Source organism: Castor canadensis, chromosome 6 (assembly GCF_047511655.1).
Source record: "Castor canadensis chromosome 6, mCasCan1.hap1v2, whole genome shotgun sequence".
NCBI lineage: Eukaryota > Metazoa > Chordata > Mammalia > Rodentia > Castoridae > Castor > Castor canadensis.
Window position 1 is genome coordinate 2,940,289 of NC_133391.1, and position 26,427 is coordinate 2,966,715.

General features: G+C 55.8%; 1 protein-coding gene across 1 annotated transcript in view; it reads right to left on the reverse strand.

The window, feature by feature from the left end:
• Nucleotides 1-1,489: 1,489 nt before the first annotated feature.
• Nucleotides 1,490-26,427, reverse strand: part of Fbxl18 (F-box and leucine rich repeat protein 18) — a 31,103-nt gene continuing 6,165 nt past the window's right edge. The window contains exons 3-5 of the mRNA XM_074075493.1: nt 24,705-26,248; nt 16,923-17,141; nt 1,490-5,855 (exon numbers count right to left, since the gene is read on the reverse strand). Coding sequence (XP_073931594.1) covers nt 5,702-5,855; nt 16,923-17,141; nt 24,705-26,248 — 1,917 coding nt within the window. The 3' untranslated portion in view covers nt 1,490-5,701. The remainder of the gene's footprint in view (nt 5,856-16,922; nt 17,142-24,704; nt 26,249-26,427) is intronic.

The following is a 26,427-nucleotide window of genomic DNA, read 5'->3' on the forward strand; positions in this document are numbered from 1 at the left end:
ATACTGTCATTTTAAATTTTCTAATAAAACTTTTTAATGTGAAAAAAAAATGCAGCATGAGGCTCTGAGTTCAAACCCCAGTGCTGCTAAAAAAAATAAAAAAATAAAAAATAAAAATAACTGATGCAAACAGGGCTGGGGGTGTGGCCCAAGTGGCAGGCAGGTACAGACATGTAAGGCGCCATCCCTCCTCCTCCAGCCTCTGTCCAGGTGCTCTGAATGCAGCACTGGGATTTGAACTCAGGGCCTGGCACTTGCTGGGAGGTGTTCTACCACCTGAGCCACGCCACCAGCCTTTCTCGCTGTAGTTATTTTTCAGGTAGTCTCAAGTTTCAGCCTTCGGCAGCCTGGACAGCAGTTCTCCTACAGATACCTCCCACATAGCTGGGCTGACGGGCATGTGCCACCACGCCTAGCCCTCTTTTTTTGACAAAGTCCAAAAAAGCCCTGAAACTCCAGTCACCTCCATGTGCAGACCTTTGGCTCTTCAGGGTGCTTCACGTTCATGGCTGTCTTGGCACAGTGCTCCCCACAAACAAGGTACAAGTCCTCCCTGACGTGGGCCCCACAGCCAGGTCAAAGCCCGAGCCCCACTCAGGCTGGACAGACGAATGCTTCTCCTGTCAGACACACTTGTAAAGATGGCTGCAGTGCTGCCTCCCACCCCATAAGACTTTGCAGCGAGACCCGACACGCCTCCTGGACAGTGGGGGTCTTTGTCCCCTTCACTGGGATGTGGTGGACCCCATAACTGACCGCCAACAGTGTGGAAGTGACTCTAGGTGACATCTAAGGCCAGGGCATGTCCTGGTTTCCATGGGATGCTTGCTCGTGGACTCTGTCGCCATGCTGGAAGGAGGCCCAACTGGTCCACGTGTCAGTGTTCTGGCCACTGGCCGAGTTGAGGTCATGGTCAATGCCAGCATCCACCACCATCGCCAGCTGGTAGAGGCAAGCGTGTGCCCACCCGCCCCTGCCAGGAGAAGCCAGGATGGCTAAGATGGGTGGAGTGGCTTCAGTGGCAGAGCGCCTGCCTAGCAAGTGCGAGGTCCTGAGTTCAAACCCCAGTGCCACCAAAAAAAAAAAAAAGAAAAGTTAAGATAGTAAAATATGTTACATTTGTTTTACACACAAAAGTAAATAAACAAATGGATTTAACCTGCAGGCAGGTGCCTCAGCCCTGACCTCCTCCAGCCAGACACTACTACCATCCTGCAAGCCACAAGAAACCTTTGTGCAGTGCACAGACTGCACGCCCACACCAGCGTCCCTGTGCCTTTCCTAATGGCCTCGTCCTGATTGCCAAGGTCCCTTTCAGTTTTTTCACCATCCCTAGTGGTGTCTGGTCACAGTTTGGGCCTCAGGCCTCCAGCCCCAAGTGCAGTGTGTGCCCCCCACCATCAGAAGTGGACACAGCCATCCGCTTTGGGCCCTGGGAGGGGTTGCAGGTGAAAGGTCAGGGGTGAAAGGACCATGAGGTTGCCCAGCATTCTAAATCAAGTCAACTTTATTTGAAATTTTCACATGCCACAAGTTTACATGGAATACCCACCCAGGATGCAGCTTGTTAGAGCACACACCAAACTCAGGAGTGGGTCACTGGGAGCCAGGACCACGTGCGGTTCTGCCAGCTGGGCAGGGATGAAGTTGGTCATTTAGCACCTGATCACGAGATAGGATGCACCCCAGGCCAGGGAATTGTCTCACCATCGCCCTCCCCAAAACAAAAAAACCCAAAGAAACCCCGCTGGGCTCAGCCGGGTTCTGGGCAATCACACACACCGGGTCAGAGGTGGCAGGGAAGAGGTCACTGCTGGCTGCGTGTCACATGCACAGCTTGCACACACCCGCTCCTCCTGCCCATGGAAACCACTCACTCACTCACATGTCACTCTCCAACAAAGCCTCAGCACAGGGCTGGAGCCTCCAGCCTGGAACCCCGTTTCCAGGTTCCGGAGTGCACCCCACGCCAGGGTCTGCAGGTCTGCAGCAGCTTCGATGGCTCTGCCTTGGGCTCTGTGACTGACCCCAGCCAGCCTTCCTGGGTCACCGTTTCTGGGTCCAACCAGCCTGAATCCAGTAAGTGCCTGGTGCTGTGATGTCAACATCAGGCCCCTGTCAGCATGTCTTGAAAGATTTTTAGAAAGCAGTCATTTACACACTGGAGCTCTGAAACATCCAAACCCTAAAAGGGGCAGGTCGCTGCTGGGCGGCTTACTGGACCCACAGCTAGGCTGGGTTCCTGTGGGTACCTGTTAATCACACCCACTGGGTCTACAAACTTCTGTCAGGATCCTGCACCCCTAAATGCTAATGACCAGTTGCAAAGAGCCCCCAGCCTCATGACTGGGGCTGCTGAAAATACAGGCAGCGATAGCTTGGTCACAGTCACAGGTGGCCATTGTCCCCCTACTCAGGTGGAGCCCATGTGGCCCACACCACACCTGGCCACTCTGCGTCATTATGCCTCATTCAGAATCTGCTGCTTTCTCTTACAGGAGCTCTGAAATGTCCAAACCCTAAAAGGGGCAGGTCACAGGACACCCTGGCATTCCTCGGCGGGAGGTCCCACCATCCTACACAAGCCACAGCTGGGGCAGCCTTGGATCCTCAGGGACCCTCAGAGGCCCAGCCCTTGCCCCCCTGCTTCGCCGTCTGGGCCTAGCATCCCCATGGTCCCTCCAAGCCGGGCTCAGCCCAGCACCCACCCTCAGCTAAGCAGACCAGCGAGGGTGAGGCCCTGACCATGGAGCCTGCCCAGCTGTCCCAGGGTGGGAGGCAGCACAAGATGACACAGCATGGCAAAATTCAGTGCCTAAGCTTGGCCCGCCCTGGCCAGTCCTGAACCTTGGCCCAGCAGGGCCCTGGGCCTCTCAGGTCCATGCCCTTGGAGCATCTGAGGGCAGCTGACAGGACAGGCAAGGAGGACCCCGTCCTCGCAGTCTGAAGGAGTGAAGAGCTCCTCACTCTGGACGATATGGCTTCTTGCCATGACAGTGAGGAAAAAGCTACTTTGCAGAAGGAAGTTTCCAGATGGGCCCTTTTCCTCTGCCTCTGAAGCCCCTCCAGAACCTGAAGCCCATGTGGCCTGTTGACGCAGAGTAGGCCATGGGTCCTAGGACACAAGGCCACCAGAGGGCCAGGTCTCAGGACACAGGGCCACATGCAACAGGGCCCCTGCAGGCCACAGATCTCAGGACACAGGGCCTGGCAGAGGGCTGGGGTAGGCAAGAGCAGTGGGCAGGGCTGAGGTAGGCCTGGAGATTTCTCTACTTGACAAAGGGACAGATGCACGGGTCTCCTCCTCCCTCCTTCCTGCCTCCCTGATCTCTCACTCACACACACACACTCGTGCACGCGGCCGATGCAGACTTGTATGCACGCAGATGTACACACACACCTACATGTGCACGGGCATACACACACACGCATGCGCAGAGGCAAGTCTCAAACACACACGCGCGTGGGTGCATACACTCACGCACGCACTCACAGACACACGCGCAGGTGCAAGTGCTGACCGTGCTCTCTGCAGGCAGCATATGGCCGGCCACTTAACAGCCCCGGCCTGCCAACTGGGAACCATTAGGGTGGGTTCCCTTCCGAGAATAAAATGCTGCAGAATATAAATTGCAATTAACACCGGTGCCAAAATAGCACTTAGAGAAAATAAGCACGTTATTAACATCTGGTGAATCCCGACTCGGGCGTGGAAGGAGCGGAAGTTCTCTCGTTTAGTCAAGGGACTGCTGCAGGGGACGCCAAGAACACGAGGTCTACCATGGGGCTGCTTTCTGGGGCAGCGTGCACCCCCAGCCTCTCACGCGCAGCCCCTCCCCAGCCGGCCTGTTCTCAGCGTAAATTGTGCCGCTGGGTGGCAGTTTGGCTCACAAGAACAGAAAACACCGTGTCAGGCTTCTGGATAAATTCCCAGAGTGGAGATGGGTCTGTGCCCAAGCAGGATTATCTAGGAAAAAAGGGCACAGAGGCCAGGGCCACAAGGGTCCCAAGGGCTGGCTAGGGACCTCCGGGCCACCTGCCTCTCTCCTAGGCTGCACTCCTGCCTGTTAGGCTGTGATCGATCACACCCTTGCCTTGAGGATACACTGCAGTTGGTCCCAGAGGGTCACCTCATGGTGGCCTTCGAGGGCCAGCTAACTGTCTAACGGAATGCCCTGGAACTGGGGGGTGGTACCTCCGCCACCCTACAGCTGTGGGGCATCCTGGCTCACCCCTGGCAGCCTGTTCTATGGCTGGCAATGCCAGGAAGAAATGGATCAGGGCTTGTAGCTCTGAGGTGGTAAGGGCTTCAGGTCGGGCATAGGCCTTGCTCTGGGGTGTCCCCTGGGATCAGCCTGCAGTCAGGTCCCTCTGGCCGGTGGTAGAGCCCCCTGTGCTGGCTGCAGCCTGGGCAGGGAGAGGGAGCCCCGCACTGCAGGCCCTTCCCAGCCCCATACCAGTGTTCAGAGCCACGGGACGTGACGGGGTGATGCAGGGAAGAGCAGGGAGGGGCCGGATAGCTGTGCATCCAGGAGCCCTGGACACAGCAGGCAGGAGCTGTGGGTCAGGCCCGGTGGACTCTCTGTCCCCAGTCCCACTGCATGGACTGAGGCGCTGGCTAGAGCCATCCAGGAGGGGCCCATCACTGAGGGGACCAGAGCAGGAGTCCACGCAAACAAGACCCAACTGTGGCCCCTCAGAAGTCCCTGGACAGGGGCCGCCAGCTCTGGGAGATTCTGAAAGGATGAAAGGCAGAGGCGCTGGCCAGGCACAGGGTGAGGCCTTGCGGACTAAGTAGGCCCTTCCTCATTTTCCAAACAGCCTCACTGGATTTTTCTAATACTGAGTAAAGTTCCTGACCCTGCTGCAGCCTCACACTTCCGCTCTGGGTTTTAATGTTTCCGGTTATTGTGACAAAGTCAACTGTGTAGACTTGCTCAGCAGCCAAAGGCTGCGAACCTCTTCTGAGCAGCTTGCCTGGCACCTCTGTCTTGGCCTAGGGAGGCCCTGCCTGGCAGTTCCTGCCCTGGGGGATGCGCTGGGCACAGGCATCATTTGGGTGGCCACCCGGCAGAGATGTAACTGAGTTAAAATCGGGTTTTTCCGTGTGTGGAGCTGGGGATGGAACTCAGGGCCTTGACTATGCTGGGCGAGCACTCTGTCACTCGGCCACACCCTGCCCCAAACCGTGTCTTAGTGGAAAAGCACCCCCAACCCCATGGCCACCAACTTGTGGATGTGAGAACAAGCGCCTCATGGGGAGAGTCTAGCTTCCTTCCCAACACAGGGCACAGTCACTGTCCACAGAGCCCGATGGCAGGTGACCACACACACGAGCTGAGGGACCTGCTCTGGCTGAAGGCAGGGGCCAGGGTTCAGGCAGGGAGCCAGAGACTCAACGGCATGGCGAGGGAAATCCCAGCCAGGCCCTGGAGGCCAGCTGGGCTCAGCCGCTGTCCCTACAGCCACGGTCAGTTTGATCCCTTACCAGCACAGGTGTGAACCCTCAGCCCAGATGTCGCCAGTCCTCGTGAGTGTGAGGAAACGCGGGGGCCAGGACAGTCAGCGTGGGTGTCATGGGGCATGGGGGAGTAGCTTCCCCCCTGTACAAGTCCAGGCTCCCCAGGAGTGGCAGTGGGCAATGAGCAGGGGCGTCCTTCCGAGACAGACCCAGGGGCTCGGCCGGCAGAAATGGCCGTCACTACCACAGGTTCGGCGGCTCCTCGGCCACTCTGCTTTTAAACAAGGTGATCTCGTCCAGGTGCGTCATGGGGACATCCCGGATGACATCCGTCAGGCCCTCGTGGAGCAGAGGAAAGATGACGACGTTCAGCGCGGGCCTCTCAGCCTGGAAACTGAACAGAGGCGGGCATTAGCAGCCACAGAGCCCAGGAGGCAGAGGCAGCTGCAGGAGGAAGCTGGGGTGCTCTAGCTCCACACAAGCGCACAGGCTTCTCTTTAAGATCCCGCTCCGTGAGCATCCCCGATGTGGGTGACGTGGAAATGAGCCTCAGATCCCAGAGCAGGGGTGGGGGTGGGGCAGCCAGTGGGGCATGGCGTGGGGCCATCATCCACTCTGCCATGGAGCTCGTAGCCACCCCAGGTGCAAGACCTAGGAGGCCCAACTAGGCATGGTAGTGCACACCTATAATCCCAGCACTTGGAACACTGAGGCAGGAGGATTGTAAATTCAAGCAGGCCTGGGCTACATAGCCAGACGGTCTCAAAAAAAAACAATAGAAGGGCTGGGGCCATGGCTCAAGTGGTAGAACACCTGCCTAGCAAGCACGAGGTCCTGAGTTCAAACCCAAGTAGTACCAAAAAAGGGAGTGAGTGAGGGAACAAAGAAGGGCAGGAAAAAGAAGAAAAGAATTAGAAACTCAGGGAAGTCAGCCCTGCTCTGTAGTCACTGTACTTGGGGAGGTCCCCTGGGAGCAGCTCTGCTGAGTGAGCTGCAGACTTGATGCCTCTGGCCCTGAAAGGATACACTGTGAAGGGACAAGGGACAGGTGGCCAAGCCCATGCAGCCTCAGGCCACACAAGTGGCCAAGGATCCTGTCAGGGGAGGCAGGAACACATAAAAACCAAGGTGGCTTTTTTGGATCACGAATGTGGGACCCCCTTCCCCAACAGGGGGACCCTATCCCCTACCAGCTGTGCATGGGACACTGGAGGGTACAGTTCCCATGGAGCATCCACTGTGTGCCAGGCACTGTGCTGAGTGTGGCAGACAAGACTGCATTTCACCATCCCCACAATCTCGCAGGGCCACCTGCACACCATCAGGTGGTCAGGGGCCTCAGCCAGGTCAAAGCAAAGCCAAGCCCATGACCTTGTCCCCTGTCAGGTGAAATGCAGTGCAAGGAAACCCAAGTGTGGCCAGGGACACTCAAGTCAGCAGTGAGGACACAGCAGTGTCCAGAGAGCGAGATGGAAGACTAGAAACTTCCACCCTGCAGGCCTCAGGGCACAAGACAGGAAGACGCCCACAGAACAAAGAACATGGGAGTTTGCCAAACTTAGGTGAGTGTCCTCCACCACTACCACTCTCATTTCTGGGGAAGGGATACTGGGTTTGAACTCAGCTTGAGACTGTGCTATTTGTGACATGCAAACAGCAGAGCAGAAAGACGGATAAAACCTCATGTTCCAGCAACGATCATGAGGGCGGCCCCCCAGTTCTGCTCTCTGGCAGTGCTGGCTGTGACCCTGAACCTGGCAGCATCCCTGCCTGCAAACCCACCATGTTTTGAAAGCACATTTGAAACAAGGTCTCCCTGGACCTCTGGCCTGCAAGGTAGAGGCACAGGCCTTCTCCCAGCCCCAGCCGCACCACCTGAGGTTTTGAACCCACTGCTGTCAGGTCAGGCAAGGCGGGGATCTGGTCCTTACCACAAGCAAGGAATGCAGCCACGGTCACAGCTGGTGGCCACAGCTGGGCAGGTGTGAGGGAATCATGGACTCTGTACTCTTAGGCAATGAGGTGCAGGAGACACAGTTCAAGCAAAGTGAAATTTTACCCACTCTGCTGTTTAGTATGGCCACAGGAGTCCAGTGGTGGAGAAAAACTTCTACCCAATGCCATCAGAAACAAACCAGGGCTTCTAAAAAACAGGGCCCTTACCAGGCACCAGTGCTCACTCCTGTAATCCCAGCTACTCAGGAGGCAGAGATCAGGAGGATGGCGGTTCAAAGCCAGTTTGAGAGGCCCTATCTTGAAAATACCCATCACAGAAAAGACCCATCACCTCACCTTGGAGTGGCTCAAGGTGAAGGCCCTGAGTTCAAACTCCAGTACCACAAAAACAAAACAAAACAAAAAAACAGGGCCTTCAGCTACCCCTAAAACTCAGCTACCCCACATGCCTTCTCTGCACACTTAGGAATTGGAGAAGGAGGTTTGGTTTGGTTTTAAATCACTGTTCTGTCTAGTGAGAAGATTCCACAGGGACTGCAGGTGTGAGGGCAGGCGGTGGCAGGCCAGCCACACATACAACGCCTCCCACGAACGCGCCCTGGCCACCCAGCTCTGACGTCCCCGCCAGCTCCTCTTCTGTTTCTCTCTTGCTATCCTGTTGTGCCTGTTCTAGGTGTGGCTGTGACGAACCAAAGCACAAATCATTGTCATGTGTTGTGTTTCCTTCCAGTCCTTTCTGAGTCCCGTCAACACAGACACAGAAAACCACGGTGTGGTGAGCATGGAATGGTTCGGAAGATTGGCACCCAGGGTTTCCAGATGGAGCCGCCTCCCAGCTGCCTGTGCTCAGCCAGCAGGATACCACGGCTATTTAGCCACAGCCTTGGCTGACACAACTGAGGGACTTCATTTAGGCTAATTTATCAATAAACATGAGCGAACACAGTATAAATTTTTTTTTTTTTTTTTTTTTTTGCAGTACTGGGGTTTGAACTCAGGGCCTCCACCAGACCTTTTTTGTGTTACGTTTTTTTTCTTTTTTTTTTTTTTTTATCTTTTCTTTTTTGGTGCTGGGATCGAACCCAGGGCCTCACGCATGCTAGGCAAGCGCTGTACCACCGAGCTACATCCCAGCCCCGTTTTTTTTCAAGATAGGGTTTCATGAACTATTTGCCCAGGCTGGCCTCTAACTGCAATCCTCCTGATGTCTGCCTCCTGAGTACCCTGGGATTACAGGTGTGAGCCACCAGCTTATTTCTGTTTTGAGCTGAGTTCAGCATAAGTCCCAGAAACGGGGCTAGTGGGTGAAAAGGATGAATGTCAAAGGCCGAGCACACACGCATGACAAGGCCAGAGTCAGAGCACCAGGCCCTTGAGGCTCCTAGTCACCACCCCAGGGGACATTACAATCCAGTTTTGTTGGGGTTTTTTTGTGTGGCGCTGGGAATGGAACCCAGGGGCTTACGTATGCTAGGCAAGCACCCCGCCACCGAACCACATCCCAGCCCATGACCAGACTTCCAACAGAGCGGACGAGCGCTGCCTCCTGACACAGCTGTCCTTCTGGGGGGGCACCGCGGCCCCTTCTCGGCGCTCACCCCTCTGCTATGCCGAATGGCGTGGTTCGGTTGTGTTCTTACTGATCCACGGGATGCCAATGAAATCAGACTTTTGGCTGTGACAGGAACTGCTGTTCATTTCTCCTAGTTTGTCACTTTTTTTTTTTGTAAATAAGTGGCATTTGAAACTGTGCAAAGATACTAAGCTTCACTCACAAAAATCATCAACTACAAACAGTCCGAGTCTGTCCATAGACGAATATGGACACAAGATGAGGTCTGTCCATCCCACAAAAGGTTAATTAACCTCCCAGAGAGGGCACTCACGGTGCCAAGTGAAAGAGCCACTCACAAAAGGACACGCACTGTGGTACTCCACTTCTCCAAGGTCCCCACAGGAGTCAGAGTCCTACAGAGAATGGAGGGTGCTGGGGCTGGGAGGGGTTGCAGAGGCGGTGTGTCATGAACATGAAGTTTCAAGGGTTTTTTTGTTTTGCGGTACTGGGGTTTGAACTCAGGACCTACACCTTGGGCCACTCCACCAGCCCTATTTTTGTGATGGGTTTTTTCGAGATAGGGTCTTGCAAACTATTTGCCCAGGCTAAACCTTGATCCTCCTGATCTCTGCCTCCTGAGTAGCTGGGATTACAGGCGTGAGCCACCAGTGCCCAGCTATGAAGTTGCAGTTTGGGAAAAAAAGAGTTTGAGGTCAGACAATGGTGAGGGGCTCACTGGAAATACACTTCCTGCCACTGACTGGTGCACTTACAAAGATGACATTTTGCCACAATAAAAAGAAATAAGGAGAGGGAGGGAGAAAAGAGCAGAAGCCACCTATAGAGAGACATGGGGGCAGGAGTGAGAAGCTTGGCTCTGACCAAGGTGTCCAGGCTCCAGCACCTGTGTCCTCCTCTCACCCCACACAGCTCCTGTCACCAGCCCCCAGGACCTCAATGCTGGCAACACCCACACCCCACTGGTCATAGACCTGCACTTACACATTCTTCCAAGAGGGCTGGTGCAGTGGCTCAAGTGGCGGGGCACCTGCCTAGCACGCATAAGGCCCTGAGTTCAAACCCCAGTGCTGCCAAAACTAAGAAACGCATTTCCTCCAAGAGACCCCAGAAAAGGAGGGGCACAGTGAACAACACTGGAAGAAAACACGCCATCCTACCTGGGGCACCAACGGGCAATGCCCAATGGTACTCATGAAGTCCCTGGTGGGGACCACGGCCTGGCTGCCCTTGACCTGGCTGGCTGGCTGTCCCAAGCCATGGCGTTCTGTGGGCCCCAGATTCCTTCCTTGGAAGGACTCCTGGTTCCACACCATTGCCAAGGAGGAGGCCTTTGTGGTGGAGGTCTGCCAGGTGTGGCCCTGTCCACCAGGGGCCTTGGGGATGACAGCCCTGCCCACAGCAAGGTCCACTGGCCAGTGTTTTCCTCTTGCTCAGTAGTGCCAGGGGCCAGTAAGACCTGCGTCACTTCCCAGTCACCAAATACTGCTATCTTTGTGCTGGGACACAAGTACCCTGGCTGCCCATCGAGGCCTGACAGTCCCCAGCCCCAGCACCCTCAGGCGGGCTCCATGGAGCCAGAACTCGGCAGCCACCAGCCCACGGCCATGGCCGCCCTGACTGAGCCTACAGAAGCAAAGCCCTGCTGGCCTCGTCTTTCCCTGTGACAAGTGGCTCGACCTGCCAGGAGGAAGGACAGAGTGATCTAGCACATGGCACAGAGCAGCGGGAGCCAGGCAGCTCACCGTGGGCTCCAAGAGCGTCTTTAGTCACGGCTAAGGCTACAAACAGCTCCAATGCCATCTCTCAAACCTGACTTTCAGTCCTCAGCACTCAGTGTGGTCTGCGCTCACACAACTCACTGTCCCCGTCTGCAGCCCAAGCTCTGCCTTTCCCTGGCACCAGGCAGTGTCTGTGGGGTGCCGTGAGCCCAGCGCATGCCAGGAACGCAGCAGTAGAGCCTGCAGCAGGGACGAGCCTGTGTCTGCAGAGCGTCAGTACCAGAGGCGTGACACCCAGTCAGGAACACACTTCAGGCTCCTCAGAGGAGGGTGCTGCACCTGGGCCTCAGAGACAGCGCCATGGCCACTGAGGTGGATGGATGTGACCTGGGCCATACAGCCTGTCAGGAGCTGGGGGGACGCAGCTCCTCCCTCTCGGGGTCAGATTTCTGGGTGTCTGCAAAAGGGAGTTGCACGGCTCCAACACGGGCCATGGGGCTCACAAATGGATGGCAGCCAGGGACAAGCAATTGGATGGGGGCCCTCCAACGGCACAGGTGTCACAACACCTGTAGGTGTATGGCCCATGATTGTCCTGGAAAGCACTGCCTAGCCTTAAAGCTGGCTTGTCCTCACCTTGACTGACTGCCACATACCAGGGAAGCTCTAGAACCTGTCACCTATGCGCCTGGGCTCAGGGTCCCCACAGGGAGTGGAGAGGAAAACCAGAATATTCTGGAAGCAGGACATGACTGTCCAAGACCACAGGCCCCGGCTCAGAGGTGACCTGGCTATTGGAAGCAGCCACCCTGTCTCCACTGTCCTGCCTGGGTCATGTGGGGGTCACGACAGGCAGGGGGAAGCTGATCCCAACCCTAGAAGGAGCACATTGTAAAAAGAGGAGGAAAAGCTCACAGACATGAAGCATGACTGGGCATGGTGATGCATGCCTGTAATCCCGGCCCCCAGGAGGCTGGGCAGGAGAATCTCAAGTTCTGGGGCAGCATGGGGTGCATAATGAGACTCTGTCTCAAAAGAAAAAAGGCTAGATGCATGCCTCAGGTGGTAGAGCGCCTGCCTAGTAAGTGTGAGGCCCTGAGTTCAAACCCCAGTGCCACCACCACCACCAACAGAAAAAACCAAGTTGTAAAACCTTAAAACCCAGAATGAATGTGGTTCCAGACACTGCATGGTGTTTGGCACACCTGGCCTCCCACCTCTGCATACATTCAGGGCAAGTCTGAACCTGGCCCGACAACTAGGGAAACTGAGGCATGGCTGCTTTTGGCTTCCTGAGAGGTGGTGCCAGGATCCAAACCCAGAACGCAGTGGGGCCTCACCCAAAAGAGCCAAACCTGCCATGAATATGAAACCCACAGCAGAGACTGCAAGGAGCAACAGCAGGGTGCCACCCCGAAAACAGCAACACTTCTGGGAGTGATAGGCAGAGGAAGCTCAGCCCTGCTGGCGGGGCCACAGAGAACCAGGCCCAGACGTCCACACCACCCAGATGAGTGCCAGAAGGGCCGCGGCCAGGTGCATCCTTGCGCTCAATGACTCAACAGTGAAGGGAGGGAAAAGGAAGCCAATCACCGGCTTGTCAGCCTCTGAGCTGTTCTCATGTCCCTGGTGCAAAGCAGGCCTGGCCCTTGCTGGCTCAGAGAGCCACGGCGCCACCTGCTGGAGCCCTGCAGAAAAGCACCGCACAGCCGGGCTCCTGAGGCTTCTGGAGAGAGGAAAGGCTTTGGGCAGACTTGGGTCTTGAGCTCACAGCACGTGAAGACTCCATGCTCCGGTCACTCAGCCTTCTCTCACTCCCCCCTTTTTTTCCTTGAGGCAGGGTCATGCTATGCAGCCAGGCTGTCCTGAAACTTGCCATCTTCCCGCCTCAGCCTCCCAAGTGCTGGGATTACAGGCGTGCACCACCATGCCTGGCTCCTCTCTCCCTTTTGACGTGAACTCCCTTCCTTCACACTGGCCCCTAGCTTCACCAGAGTCTCAGTTTCCCCATCTCTAAGCTGGGGCTGTGGCACTCTCATCTCATGGTTTTTGTGGGGTTTGGTCAACTAGGATAAGACAGCACCTGGCTCAAAGGGAGCTGGTACAGTCCCAGCACCCAGGATGGCCACACAGGGGCACACAGAATGTTCCCTGGAGGAACTCGCCAAGGGAGGTGTCAGAAACAGCCAGCTGGATGGTTCACTCCACGTGCTCATCCCTCTAGGTCTCCAGGCACCAGGCCAGGTGCAGGACAGGGACACGAAGGACAGAGACCAACAGGACCAGGTCACCTTCTTCCCAGGAGGCTGGGGGCTCATGGCCACAGGCAGAGCAGGGGGCTTCAAGGGGAGGCAGGCCCAGAGTGCGAGCAAGCTCAGGCTGCAGCCTGGCAGGTGTGCCGTGTGTGGGAACAGTGTGCAAGGCAATCAGCTGGCCTCCAGCCCTGTGTTGAAAAGGATTCTGACGGTCAGAAGGAAAACGCAGCCTCCTTGACTGATGACGCCTGCAAGGGAGGAGGGGCTGCCCAGACCTCATCACCTCATGTGTTATCCCTGTCACAGACACAGCTCTCACCTGCTTGGTGACTGTTCTCTGCTTTGGAGAAGTAGAGATGGCACCTGTGTCCACACACAAGCAAGAAAACCAGCAACTCCCGTCTCTTGAGGAAACATCACCCCTCAGGGCTGAGATGTCCCATGCAGCCAAGTCTGAGAGTCCCTGACTCCAGGGCAACAGGATAAAGCCAGCGGTCCTGGACCAAAGCCCCTTTGGCAGACACACCCACCAGGGAGGTGGCAGCTCCCACTGGGCAGCCTTTAGCCACCTCCCAGCTGCAGGGGCTGGGGGAGGAAGCCCCTGAGCTCCAGCAGCAGAGGGCAGAGCTGACGCGTAGGCTGTGCCTGAGACCAGCCTCTGCCTCTGTGTAGGCTGCGTACAAACAGGAGTGGGAGGGCACTGGGTGGGGAAGCGACCCAGAGCCTGAGTCCTGTGACTGGGTCTGGGTCTGATGGCCACACAGTTCCAACCATTACACCCACTACAGGACACCAGACAGACAGTAAAAATATCACCAGAAAGTCAGGCATGTGGTGTGTTCTTTGGGACACTGAGCTGAATCACTTGAGCGCAAGAGCTCATCAATCTGGGCAACATAGCAAGACCCCAACTCAAAGGCAAAGTAGCCAGGCATGGAGCAGCTATAATCGTAGCTGCTTGGGAGGCAGAGAACAGGGACATTGTAGTTGAAGGCCAGCCCTGGCAAAAACTTAGTGAGACCCCATCTTTACCAATAAAAAAGTTGGGTGTGGTGGTGCACACCTGTTATTCCAGGCCACATGGGAAGTGTAAACAGGAAGACTGAGGTACAGGCTGGCCCAGGAATAAATGTGAGACCCTATCTGAAAAATAACCAAAGCAAAAAGGGCTGAAGGCATGGCTTAAGTGGTAGAGCGCCTACCTAGCAAGTGAGGCCCAGAGTTCGAGCCCCAGTGCCATAAAAAAAAATAATAATAGAATAGGAAGGGAGGGAGGGAGGAGGGAGGAGAGAGGGAGAGAGGGAGGGAGGAAGAAAGAAAAGGTCACAGGCTGGGGTGTGGCTCAGTGGTAGAGCACTTGCCTAGCATGCAGGAGGCCCTGGGTTCCATCCCTAGCATTGCAAACAAACAAACAAACAAAACAAATCAAAAGACAGCATCACATTGCATACCTGTCATCCCAGCACTTGGGAGGGAAAGGCAGGAAGATCTCGAGTTCAAGACCAGCCTGGGCTACATAATGAGTTCCAGGCCTTCCTGGGCTACAAAGCCAAACCCTGTCTCCAAAAAACCAAAACAACAAATAGCATGATGTAGCCAGGCATGGTGGACACTGTTGTAATCCCAGCTACTTGGGAAGCTGAGATCAGGAGGATTGCAATTCAAAGCCAGCCCAGGCAAATCGTTCTCGAGACCCCATTTTCAAAATCACCACAGCAAAATGGACTGGAGGTGTGGCTCAAGTAGGAGCGAGCCTGCTTTGCAAGCCTGCAGCCCTGAGTTCAAACCCCAGTTCCACCAAAAAAGAAAATTATTAAAGTGGTAAATTTTATGTTGTGTATAAAAGCCAAAATTTAAAAATACCTCCCTCTCTTACTGAAAAAAAAATGGTGGGTGCTGGCGGCCCATGCCTGTAATCCTGACTACTTAGAAGGCACAGATCAGGAGCCAGCCCAGGCAAATAGTTCGAGTGACCCTATCTTAAAACACACTTCATGAAAAAAACAAAACAGGGTTGGTGGAATGACTGAAGGTGAAGGTCCTGAGTTCAAGCCCCAGTACTGCAAATAAAACAACACAAAACAAACAAACAAACAAAAACTCCAGGCACAGTGCCTCAAAGAATACCCCAGGCGCACTAGGAATATATGCACCCGTGCTCAGAGAAAACCACACGAGGCTACGTGCTGTGCAGAGGGAGACAGGGAGACCAGGATACCAGGACATCCATCAGTGGAGCAGAACCCTCAGAGCCCCACACAGTGGCACAAGCCTGTAGTTGCAGCTACCGGGGAGGCGAAGACAGGAAGCTCTGGTGAGCCCAGGGGGTCAGAGCGAACATGGGTAACATGCAAGGTCCTTTCTCAGAAGAAAAAAGCAGTTAGAATGGGAAGTGCTGGGCTGGGTATGGCTGAATGGTGCAGCACATGGCCAGCAAGCACCACAAAAAACAGGAAAGATGGCAAATGTTATTCTATGTGTACTTTATCAAGATTTTTGTTTTGTTTTGTTTGCAGTACCAGAGTTTGAACTTGGACCTACACCTTGAGTGACTCCACCACTCTTTTGTGATGGGTTTTTTGTCAAGATAGGATCTCTCCAGCTATTTGCCCAAGCTGGCTTCAATCCATGATCCTCCTGATCTGGGCCTTCTGAGTAGCTGGGATTACAGGCGGGAGCCACTGGCACCTGGCTGTTTTGGTATTTTTTGACACAAAGTCTCTATATGTAGTCCAGGTTGGCCTGGAACTCACAGTCCCCTGCCTCAGCCCCATCAGTGCCAGGATTACAAGCGTGAACCACCACACCCAGCTTTTTCACAGTTTTTTAAATAAAGGCTGCAAAGCCATAAAAAGAACAAGCAAGAGCTGGGTGAGTTGACAAGTGATTTCCAGACACATCACCAAGTGAAAAAGCAAAGTGTGGTGCTGCCCGCCTGTCATTCCAGTACTCAGGAGACTGAGGCAGGAGGACAACACAGACTCATCTTAAAAAAATTTAAAAAGGGTTGGGGGGAGAGGGAAGAGGCGGTGGGGGGCAGGGGGAGAGATGGCTCAAATAATGTACGCACATATGAGTAGATGAATAAACAATAAAAAAAAAAGCAGAGTGCACATAGGGAAGGGAGAAGGGACAGAAGAGAACCCGTAACTCGTTTCATCTGTGTGCAAAAAAAGAGTGATGAGGTGGGAGGCAGGTGGGGGAGCAGCAGGCACACTGCTCTCCCTCTGTGCAGCACTGGCTCGCACAGCTATGTGGCAAGGCTCACATGCCAAGAAAGCTGACCAGAATCAACCAGGAGGTATGGTGACCACAAAACAGAATGCTCGGCCATAACAAATGGACCTATTCCAAATGAACGATAGAACACCCTGAAGGAGGTGTGCAGACAAGTCCAAGGCTAAGTGCCTGGAATCCACACTGCAGCCCAGCTCTGCATGAGCGGATACCTCCATCAGCCACTCTGGGCCTCACAGGGATGGGTGAGCAATGCTGAAAGTGGTCCCTGGACACACTAGGACTGCACACGTCCGTGAGTGTGCAGGGGATGGTGACAGCCTGGTTTTCTGCTGTTGGAGGACAGAGCTGTTCAAGGAGGGAGTGGGGAGGGATGATCTCTGGGTTGGGCTGCAGTCGGTGGGGACTCACCTTTAACAAAAGTGCAGGGCTGGCGGAGTGGCTCAAATGGTAGAGCACCTGCCTAGCAAGCATGAGGCCCTGAGTTCAAACCCCAGTGCCACACACCCAAGTGGGAGGGGGGTGGAGAACTCATGGGGTGTGCATTTTATACACATTTCATGTGCACAGCAAAATGTAAGGATACGTGACCACTTCCATGCTTAGTGGGGGGCCTCAGACCCTCCTCTTGCTTGGTGCTTCCTGGGGCTTGGGCCCCTGGGTCCTGGGGACAGAGGTGCTGTCTGAGGCCACCTGGCCACCCGAGGCGCGCCACTCACCTGCGGAGGAGCGACTGCTGCAGGCTCCTGCAGGTGGTGAGGGACTCGCCAGTGAACATGTGGCACACGACAACATGCAGACAGCGGGCCATGAAGGCCAGCACGGCGTCCGGCTGCAGGGTACCGCTGCGGGCCACCAGGCAGAGGCGCTGCAGCGAGGAGCATTGGCTGAGGGCCTGGAAGAACTGGGCGTTGGCGCTGAAGTAGGGCTGCTCCAGCCTGCGGGAGAGATGGCACTGTGAGACCCTGCCCGCTGCCCCCAGTGCCCACACCTCACCACAATCTCAGGACATCGGGGTGCGGACTGGGAACCCCAGGGTCTCCATGGAGAACCTGACTTAGGGAGAGCCGGGGAGCCCCATGTGCCAGCCAGCGTCCACAGATCCCAGCAGCGGTGCTCACAGCCTGCCTCGTCCCTCTCCCATGCTGCTATGCCAGGCGGTGGCACAGAGATGAACTGACACATGGCCCTGCCCTTGGGAGCTCAGTCTGATGGCAGAGACAGAGAACAGACACAGAGGGAAAAGGTGGGAGCCCAGAGGCTGGGGTGGGGAGGGCGCCAAGCCAGGTGGGGGCCACACCAGCCATGACAGAGGTGGACAGGATGGCATGGCTCCAAGCAGAGAGAGGCCCTGAGGGGAGTGGACCTAGTCAAGAAGCCAAGACTCAGCCTGCAGGAAGGATGGTGGCTTCCAGCCATGCCGCATCTGGCCTTAACAGTGGCCACAGAAGCCTGCACCCAGACTAGAAAAATAGAGCAAAGGATGAGGTTCCAGATCTTCTTTGGGCATCTGTCCACCCAGATGGAAAGCAGAAAGGACCGACAGAGTGGTGGAGGTGGGGACAGGCTGCCGGAGGTGCTGAGACCCATCCAGAAGTTTGGCCATGGGGCCTGGGAGATGCCTGTACCATGGTAGGCTACGTGAGCCCCTCAAGAATCAAGGAGTGAGCAGAGAAGGCTGGGGGACTCAAGGGGCTTCAAAAGCACATGAAGAGGAAGGAGCGCTGGAGGGGGCAGCTGAGAGCCAGGGAGGGGGATGGAAGCTGGGTGGGCCAACCTGTCCCCCAGAGCCACTGGAAGTCCCAGTCCTGGATGTGTGAGGGACCTCATTTGGAAACAGTATCTTTACAGATCTGAGTGAGCAAGGCCAGCTCTGAACAGAACAACTGGTTCCTCCTAAGACTTGGCACACGCCTGGCTTCGCAGGACCCAGGAGGCAGAGACAGGAGGATCTCGAGACTGAGGCCAGCCTGGGCTCTGGGAGGTGGGGAGAAGTCCACGTGAACTCCCAGAGATAGGCAGGGAAGACAGATGTGTAAAGATGGAGGCGGAGACCAGAACGACACGCCTGCAAGTCAAGGACCAAATGGAGCCCCATGAGCAGCTGGGAAGAGGTGAGACAGCCTCCCTCACGGCCACAGAAGGAACCAGCCCCGCCCACTCCTGATTTCAGATATGTGGCCTCCAGATCGGTCAAGTCTTCCAGTCTATGGTCACTTGTCCCAGAGGCCCCAGGACTCTAGCACACATGCCAAAGAGAGCCAGGACTGAAGATGCTGGCCGCAGAGACCCTTCCATGGTAGAAAGATCATGGCGGCCTGGTGAAGGAAGCCCAGTTTGACATTTCCTGAAGAACACCTACAACACCCATCCCTCAGGAGGGGAGGGCCAGGCTTGGCTTTTCAGGCTACAGCCACACATTGGTCCTCTGCACACAGCACGCACTTCATTTCATACCTTAGGTCAGAGCAGCTGCAAGGCTGCAGCGAAGTTAGAGGCCTTTTTACCAGGCAGGAGGCAGTGTGGCTGGCCAGGCAGGCATGATGGTACAGGGACCAGAGCCACAGCCCACGCAGACCATGGCCTTCTGAAGGCCAGGAGAGAGGGAATCACATAAGGACACAATCTCCCGAGGAAATGGCTTCTCTGCTACGTGGACTGCATCCAGCTGAAGCCACTGTGTCTGACCATAAGAACTCAATGCCTGAGAAAGAGCATGCTCAGACAGGACGGCCACTGGCTAGTAGTCAAGATCATGTCCATGGTGGTGCATGCCTGTAATCCCAGCTACCACACAGGCAGGAGGATTGAGAGTTCGAGGCGAGACTCAGTTTCAAAAACAAAATACAAACCAAAGGACTGATGGTGTGGTTCAAGTGACAGAGTGCTTGCCTAGCATGTGTGAGGCCCTGGGCTCAATAACCAGCTCTTGAAAAAAAAAAATCAAGGTTATTTCTACATGAGCCACCTAGGTCACTGCAAGACTCCTTAGAGTATGGTGGGGCCTCAGCCCCTAGGAGGTGCTCTCGCCCAGGCCTGGCCCTGCTGGGGCACTGCATCTGACACAGGGACTCTATCCTGAGTCCCCAAAGCCCAGCTAAGCAAGTGCACCTAGCAAGTGCCTGAGCCAGGCCGGTACGGGGCACTCACACAGCTGAAACCAGCTTCAGACCTGGGATGGAGTCTCTGTAGCCTTAACCCTTGCCCACGGGACAGCCAGCCCCATGTCACCCAGGTTTGTCTAGGACGGAACCCACAGGAAATCCAGGAGGCCCATGTCTCACTGTACATTGACCAGACCAAGTTGCCAACCTCACAGGTTGCTCAGAGCAGGTGGGCTCTCCCCAGAAAAAGAGAGAAGCTTTCAGGATGCTGGGGACAGAGTGTCCCCATGAAAGTCGCCCAGCCCCTGGTGGCATGGTCCACGATGAACAGAGCCAATGCAAATGAGGGTGACCCAGTGGGCACAAGTAAGGGGCAGTCAGCAGGTGTCCCTGTCCTCCCGTACACAAGGCCAGACCAGAGTCCAGTGTGTTTCAGTGCAGCTAACTGAAAACAACATCACATTACCTGACTTGGGTGACAAAGACAGGAGAGGGTACTGCAGAATTGAGCCACACCTGATCCTGAGAGCAAGCTGCCTCGTGTGCAGACACCAGCTAATCCACCTGTGGCTACTGAACGTGTGGAGCACAGCCAGAGAAACTGGCTTTATCTTATATTTAGAGATTCTGTGAGATTGCTGACGCTAGGATTGTGGGGGAAATACAGGTCTCCTGAGGGGGTGATATGGAAAAGCCACATGCCCACTGCCTGCCCGCAGTGCTGGGGACTGAGGCAGGAAGCCCCCAGGACCTCACCCACAGGCGCTATGCGATAATTGTCTTTAAAAACACAGGGAGCCAGGCACCGGTGGCTCATGCCTATAATCCCAGCTACTCAGGAGGCAGAGATCAGGAGGATCATGGTTCAAAGCCAGACCAGACAAACAGTTCAAGAGACCCTATCTCGAAAAAACCCATCACAAAAAGGGCTGGTGGAGTGGCTCAAGATGTAGGACCTGAGTTCAAAGCCCCAGTACCGCAAAAATAAATAAGTAAATACACAGGAGTCCCAACACAGGCAGCAAAGCAGATCCTCTTCAGACCCTGAAGGTGGCTGCGTGGTTTCATCTCAGTCCCCAAAGACACCAGTCACCCAGTCACCTACATGGGCAGAGCTCAGACTGCTAATGAGTGACACATCATCCTCAGGTCTGAATTGGAGCTGATTTTTCTAGGGAAAATGTTTGAACACTATGTATTATTTATATAATACATATAATACATATAATACATATAATACATATATATATATATATTTTTTTTTTTTTTTGCAGTACTAGGGATAGATCCCAGCACTGCAGTGTTGATTTTTTAAAAACAAACCCTGAGGTCAGTATCACTCTGGGGACCTGAAAGTACGGACAGAAGGAGTGCAGAGTTCCTGAAGGTAGCAGCAGTCACCAACCTGCCTGGGCCTCCTCTTCCCCATCTGACAGAATGGAATGGGGTGTGAGGCAGCAGCTGTCATCTTGGCCACTAGATGGCGAAGTGGGCCTGTGCTACCCACCCCAGGTCTCCCCAGACCAACTTTACAAAGCCACTGGCTTTTTTTTTTTTTTTTTTTACTGGGGTTTGAACCCAGGGCATTGCACTTGCTAGGCAAGAACTTGAGCCACACCCAGCCATAAACCTTTCAACTAGACAGCCCCTTCTAGATTCTTCCCTGAAGGAAGTCACCTGTCACAGGTACCCAGGCAGAGGCAGGCCCCATGGGAGTGTTCAGTCCACAGTCCACTCTTACGCTCCCAGTTCCCCTGCACAGCAGGTAGGACCAGCAGGCAGCCCAGTCTGCCACCAGGATGATCTAAGGCAAGTGCCCGGTGGTGTGAGGGAGGGAGGAACAGAAGGTGCCCACCTTCATCAGCCTCAACCTTCCCGCTGTGGAGCATTACACGTCCTTCCGTGGTTCAGTGGGCACAGGAAGTCGATTGCAGTGAGCTGGAGTGCAGCGCCCAAGTTGCACAGGTAAGGTGCCCCTAAGGCTGTGACAGCCCCCACTCCCGCTCCGGGCTCTTGTGTCCACCCAGCACTGCTCCGGCTCTAAGGTCAGGCAGTCCAGGGTGACTCAGGGTGACGCCCTCCCCACCTCCTCCAGCACAAGGCAGGGCCTGGCCAACTGTGGGAAAGAGATGTCCTTCTCTTCCTGCCTCGTGATCCTCTCGCCCTAGAGGTCCCACAGCCAGAACAACTGCCCCTGCAGCCGGAGCCTGGCTGGCACACACTCAGTTCATGACAACGGGGACAGCAGTGGCAGCAGCCGGCAGGTCGGCCGGGGACCTGCAGGGCTGCCAACTCAGGACATTCCCCAGGGAAGTGCAGGACCCCAGCAGTTCCCAAGCCCCAGGAGGCAGCCTGGAGCAGACGCAGAACAGCAGAACAGGGCTTCCTCTTATCAACCTCCGCCCACCACCAGCACCCGCCACCTGCTCTGCTCCCTGTCGTTCCCCTGGGCTCACTTGCTGCAGGAGGCAGCCATCCAAAGCAACAGGGACATTTGGCAGCATTCTGGAAGCCAGAGTTTGTTCGGAACAGGCAGTACCCGCTCAGAGCATACGTGGTTCTGTGGCTGTGGGCACAGCCTCAAGGTTGTGCACAGAGCTGCCACCAGGAACTGTGGTCAGGACACAGGGGCAACAGGACCCCACGCCGCACACATGGCCCTGCTCCTAGAGAGGGCAGCCAGCCACAGGTACCATGTCCCAGAACCCCTCAGTGACCACCAAATGCTGCTCCATTCCCTTGTCGGAAACTCGGTTACCCGTGAGGTCGGTGACACTCCTACTGCATGGGGCCAGCTGTGTGACCCCATTAACTCTCTGGGCCTCACTTTTTTTTTTTTTTTTTTCCCAGTACTGGGGTTTGAATTCAAGGCCTTCACCTTGAAACACTCCACCAGCCCTTTTTTGGTTTTTCAAGATAGGGTCTCACAAACTATTTGTTAATGTTGGCCTCAAACCACGATCTTCCTGATCTCTGCCTCCTGAGTAGCTAGGATTTATAAGCATGAGCCACTGGCACCCGGCTGGACCTCACTTTTTACATCTACAAAGTGGGGACAACAGAATCTATACCCCCAGACTGTTGAGGCCTTTAGAGGTGAACTCCTGGGAGCCCATGCAAAGGGGCTGCAGCACAAGCTCAGAGGCCCACCCCAGGCCGGGGAGTACCCCCTCCGCATGCCCTCTGCTGACAGCTCTTGCCCAGGGCCCTGTGTTTATTCCTCCTCCTCTGCCTGATCAGTTGTCATCAGGTACCTCCCCCATAGCTCTTCAAGGTCCACAGCTACCTGTGCATCACTGGGAATAGACAACCTGTGTAGACTCAGGTTCTCTGGCTGCAGTTGCTGTCAGCAGCTCCTGGGGAAGTGGGGTCAGGAAAGTCAGCTCTTTTCATCCTCTACCTTTTGGGACTCGATTTTCAAACTCTGTGACTGTCTTACTGCACTTTCACCGGCTTGTTTTTATCCACACGCCCGGATAATCACCTCCCAGTTTGGCTGCAGTTCAGTCAGAAAAATCACAATTTCCACATCTATAATCCCAGCTACTCAAGGTAAAAGATTAGGAAGATCGAAGTTTGGGACTGGCCCAGGTAAAAAGTTAGAGACCGCATCTTAACAAAAAAAGCTGGGTACAGTGGCAGGTGCCTGGCATCCTAGCTCTGTGAAAAGCATAAATAGAAGGATCACAGTCTAGGCTGGCCTGGAAAAAATGAAAGGCCCTATCTCAAAAAAATAACCAAAGAGGAAAGGGCTGGGAGCATGGCTCAAGTGTTAGGGCACCTGCCTAGCAAGTGTGAGGCCCTGAAAGCAGACAATGATAGCAAGGCAGACAGACCTAGAAAGAGCTGGGCTCTGACCTGGCCAAGAAAGAATTCAATTGCTTCCCCAGCTGCCTGAATTTAGAAAAAGTCCAACTCCAATCACAGGAGGCAAGTAGGGGGCAGGGGAGAGACCCTGGGGGATTTCGCTTGCTGGATGTCTTTTGCCATCGTTAGCAACTCTGATCCACACATGGCAAGCACTGACCACACTCACCACTGCTTCAGGGAAGGCCAGGGGCATGGCAGGCCGGGCACAGAAAGGCATGAGTGGGGGCCACTGTGCAGAGGAAGCAGGAAGAAGACAGGGGCAGCTGCAAGGAAGGAAGGCATCCATCCATACCCCTGAGACCTTGGAAGAGTCCAACCATGTGGGCGGTAGGGGAGGGCCAGCGGCTGCCCTGGTCACAGTTCCATTTGCCAGGCCATGATGCTTGCTTCATGCAGACGGGAAGCCCAAAACTTCCACTAACTTTGACTGGGACCTCTAATCGGCGGGGGGCGTCTGAACCTCTGCAGTTCGGCTCTCAAAGTGAGCCAAACTGGGATGCGTGGGACCCAAGCGTGAACACATGCTTCTCCCCTGTGCCTAATCCAGCTGTGGACCAAGGGCGAGCAGCCTGACAAGGCCGGAAATGCAGAAGCTTCAAGAAATGTACTCACAGCCAGGTGCCAGTGGCTCACGCCTATAATCCCAGCTACTCAGGAGGAAGAGATCAGGAGGATTGCGTATCAAAGGCAGCTTAGATAATTAGTTTGTGAGACCCTATCTCAAAAAACTCTTCACACAAAAAAAAGGGCTGATGGAGTGGCTCAAGGTCTAGGCCCTGAGTTCAAGTCCCAGTACGATAAAAGTACTGGATGTCACTGCATGCCCTTGACCCCATAGCACAGCTGTGTGAGCCCATCTCATGCTTGTCTCTGGAAATGCATGTGCCCCAGGCAAAAGCCTAGACAGGTGTCCTCTGAAGGCCATGGCCTCCACTCCTTCCCCTTTCCCCAGGCCACATTCCCAGGGGTCTGCATCCTGCTCCTGAGCTGATCCATCTTCTCCATCCTGCTTGCCTCCAGTCCCCAGGACAGGAAAGCAGCCACCCCTGCCCCAAGTAAAGTCCTTCAGTCTGTCACCAGCCCATGTCTCCTGCCTTGTCATCCTGCCTCTCCCACCTCTTGCAGTGCCCCGGCTGCTCTGGACCATTTGGGTTTGGGCAGGTTTTGGGGCATCTGGGGCTAACTGCTACACATCCTCTGAGAATTGCTAGGTCTGAAAGCCCTGGGTTCAAATCCTAACTTCCTGCTTTCTGGTTCTGGTGTCTGGGAACAAGTATATCTAGCTGGCAGGAGTTATAGGGCTCAGGGAAAACTGGATGAAGAGGCACCGAATGGAGAAAGCACGCGAATAACTAGGAGGAACAAGCACTCCCCGAGCCGCCCCGAGCCGCCCGCACCACACACACCCGGGTCTCGCACACCCAAGGACAAGGGTATGTGTCTCTAAGTGCCCCCGCAGGCCCACCACAGGTCTGCCACTGAGCTACTCGCTCCCTTGTCTGCCTCTAGGCCTCCACGGGGCCTCACCTGAGGTCCTTCAGTCGCCTGCAGTGTGCCAGCATGTCAGAGAGGGCGGGCAAGTACACCACCTTCCCCATCATGCCCAGGTTGGCCAGCGAGAGAGACTGCAGCTGCTGGCACTGCAGGCCGATGCTCACCAGCCCCGAGCCTGTCAGGATGCCGGGCAGCTGGGCCAGCGTCAGGTGGCGCAGGAAGGCCAGCTGGCCGATGGCAGCCACCTCCGAGTCCCCGACGTTCTGCGCCCGGCTGCAGGGCGGGAGGGAGTTACGGATGGCAGGCTCATTGCGTGGCATGGCTGAGGAAAAGTTGGACCCAATCAGCTCCAGGTGTCCCAGAAAGCGGAGGCTCTTCATCAGAGACCAGAACACGGAGGAAGGCTGGGGGGCCGCCTGGCTCAAGAAGGGGCTGGGCCAGGCCTGCACCCCGATGCGCACCTTCTTACCAAAGCCGCGGGGCACAGCATGCATGGCGGGCTGGGCGGGCGCACGGTCCGGCCGTGGTGCAGAGTCAGCCACAGAGCACACCGGCAGGGAGAGGGAGCGCAGGTGGCATAGCCGGGCCAGGAGCTGGCACAGGTGCCTGCCCAGGCCCTCGGAGCTGTGGTGGTGGGCGGCCGAGAGATTCAGGTGGCGCAGGTTGCAGCAGGACGTCACCAGCATCTCCAGGATCGTGCTGTCGATGTCGTCCTCGGCCTTGTGCAGCAGAGGGTCAGAGGACAGGCAGTGCACACATCCGCTGAGGTTCAGGCTGGCCAGGCTCCGCAGGTCCTTGCCTCCGTTGATGACGCGCTGGATCAGATGGCCGACGGACAGTGTGCACCTGCTGAAGCTGAAGTAAAAGGGGCTGCTGAACTTCATGTGCTGGAGGAGGGACGAGCCGTTCAGCCAGGACTTGGGCAGCTGCAGGGCATCCAGGGCCACGTTGCGGGCCATGGAGTCCAGGAGGTTCTTGGTGGCCCCACTCTCGGCGAAGCTGCCAGGGACAGAGATGAGGAAGGCGTGCAGGTTCTCAGGCGTGCGGTCACTGAGGACGGCCAGGTAGAGCCGCACCACCTCCTGGTTGATGTGGCCGGGGGCCAGGCGCGCGTAGAAGATGCGCAGGTTCTGGTAGTGAGGCACGTTGCTCTGGCCCACCATGAGCTGGCCAGAGAGGACAGCGCCCTCGCGCGTGCGATCAAGGATTTCGAAGTAGAGCAGCAGCTTCTGCAGGCTGGCGCAGCAGGGCACCACGCCGTAGGACGGCGTGAAGAGCGTCTGCTTGAGCTCCTGCACACGGCTCAACGTGGCCTTGCACTCGCTGCTCAGCTGGCTGGCGTCGAAGCCAGGGTTCACGTCGATGGCCAGGGAACGCAGGTGCTGCAGGGCCGACAGCATCTTGGAGAGGCGCAGGGAGGTCAGGTGACAGCCCGACAGGTTCACCTTGACCAGGCTGCGGCAGCGCGCCACGTGCTCAACGGTGGAGCCCGACAGCCAGTAGCAGCCAGCCAAGTTCAACTGCTGGATCTCCTGGCCAATCGCCTTCACCAGCTGCTTCACCTTGTCCTCGCTGGCCTGCAGGAAGGACAGGATGGGGAGGAAGCAAGGGGCTCAGGGCCCTCTGCAGACACTCCCCACAACACCTGGGGCTGTGGCTCACAGTGGCACTCAGCTCCTGCTCGGGGGAAGCTGCCTGCTTTGCCCTGCCCTCGTGCTCCCCGCAGCCAACAGACAAAGGACCCAGCTGATGGAAA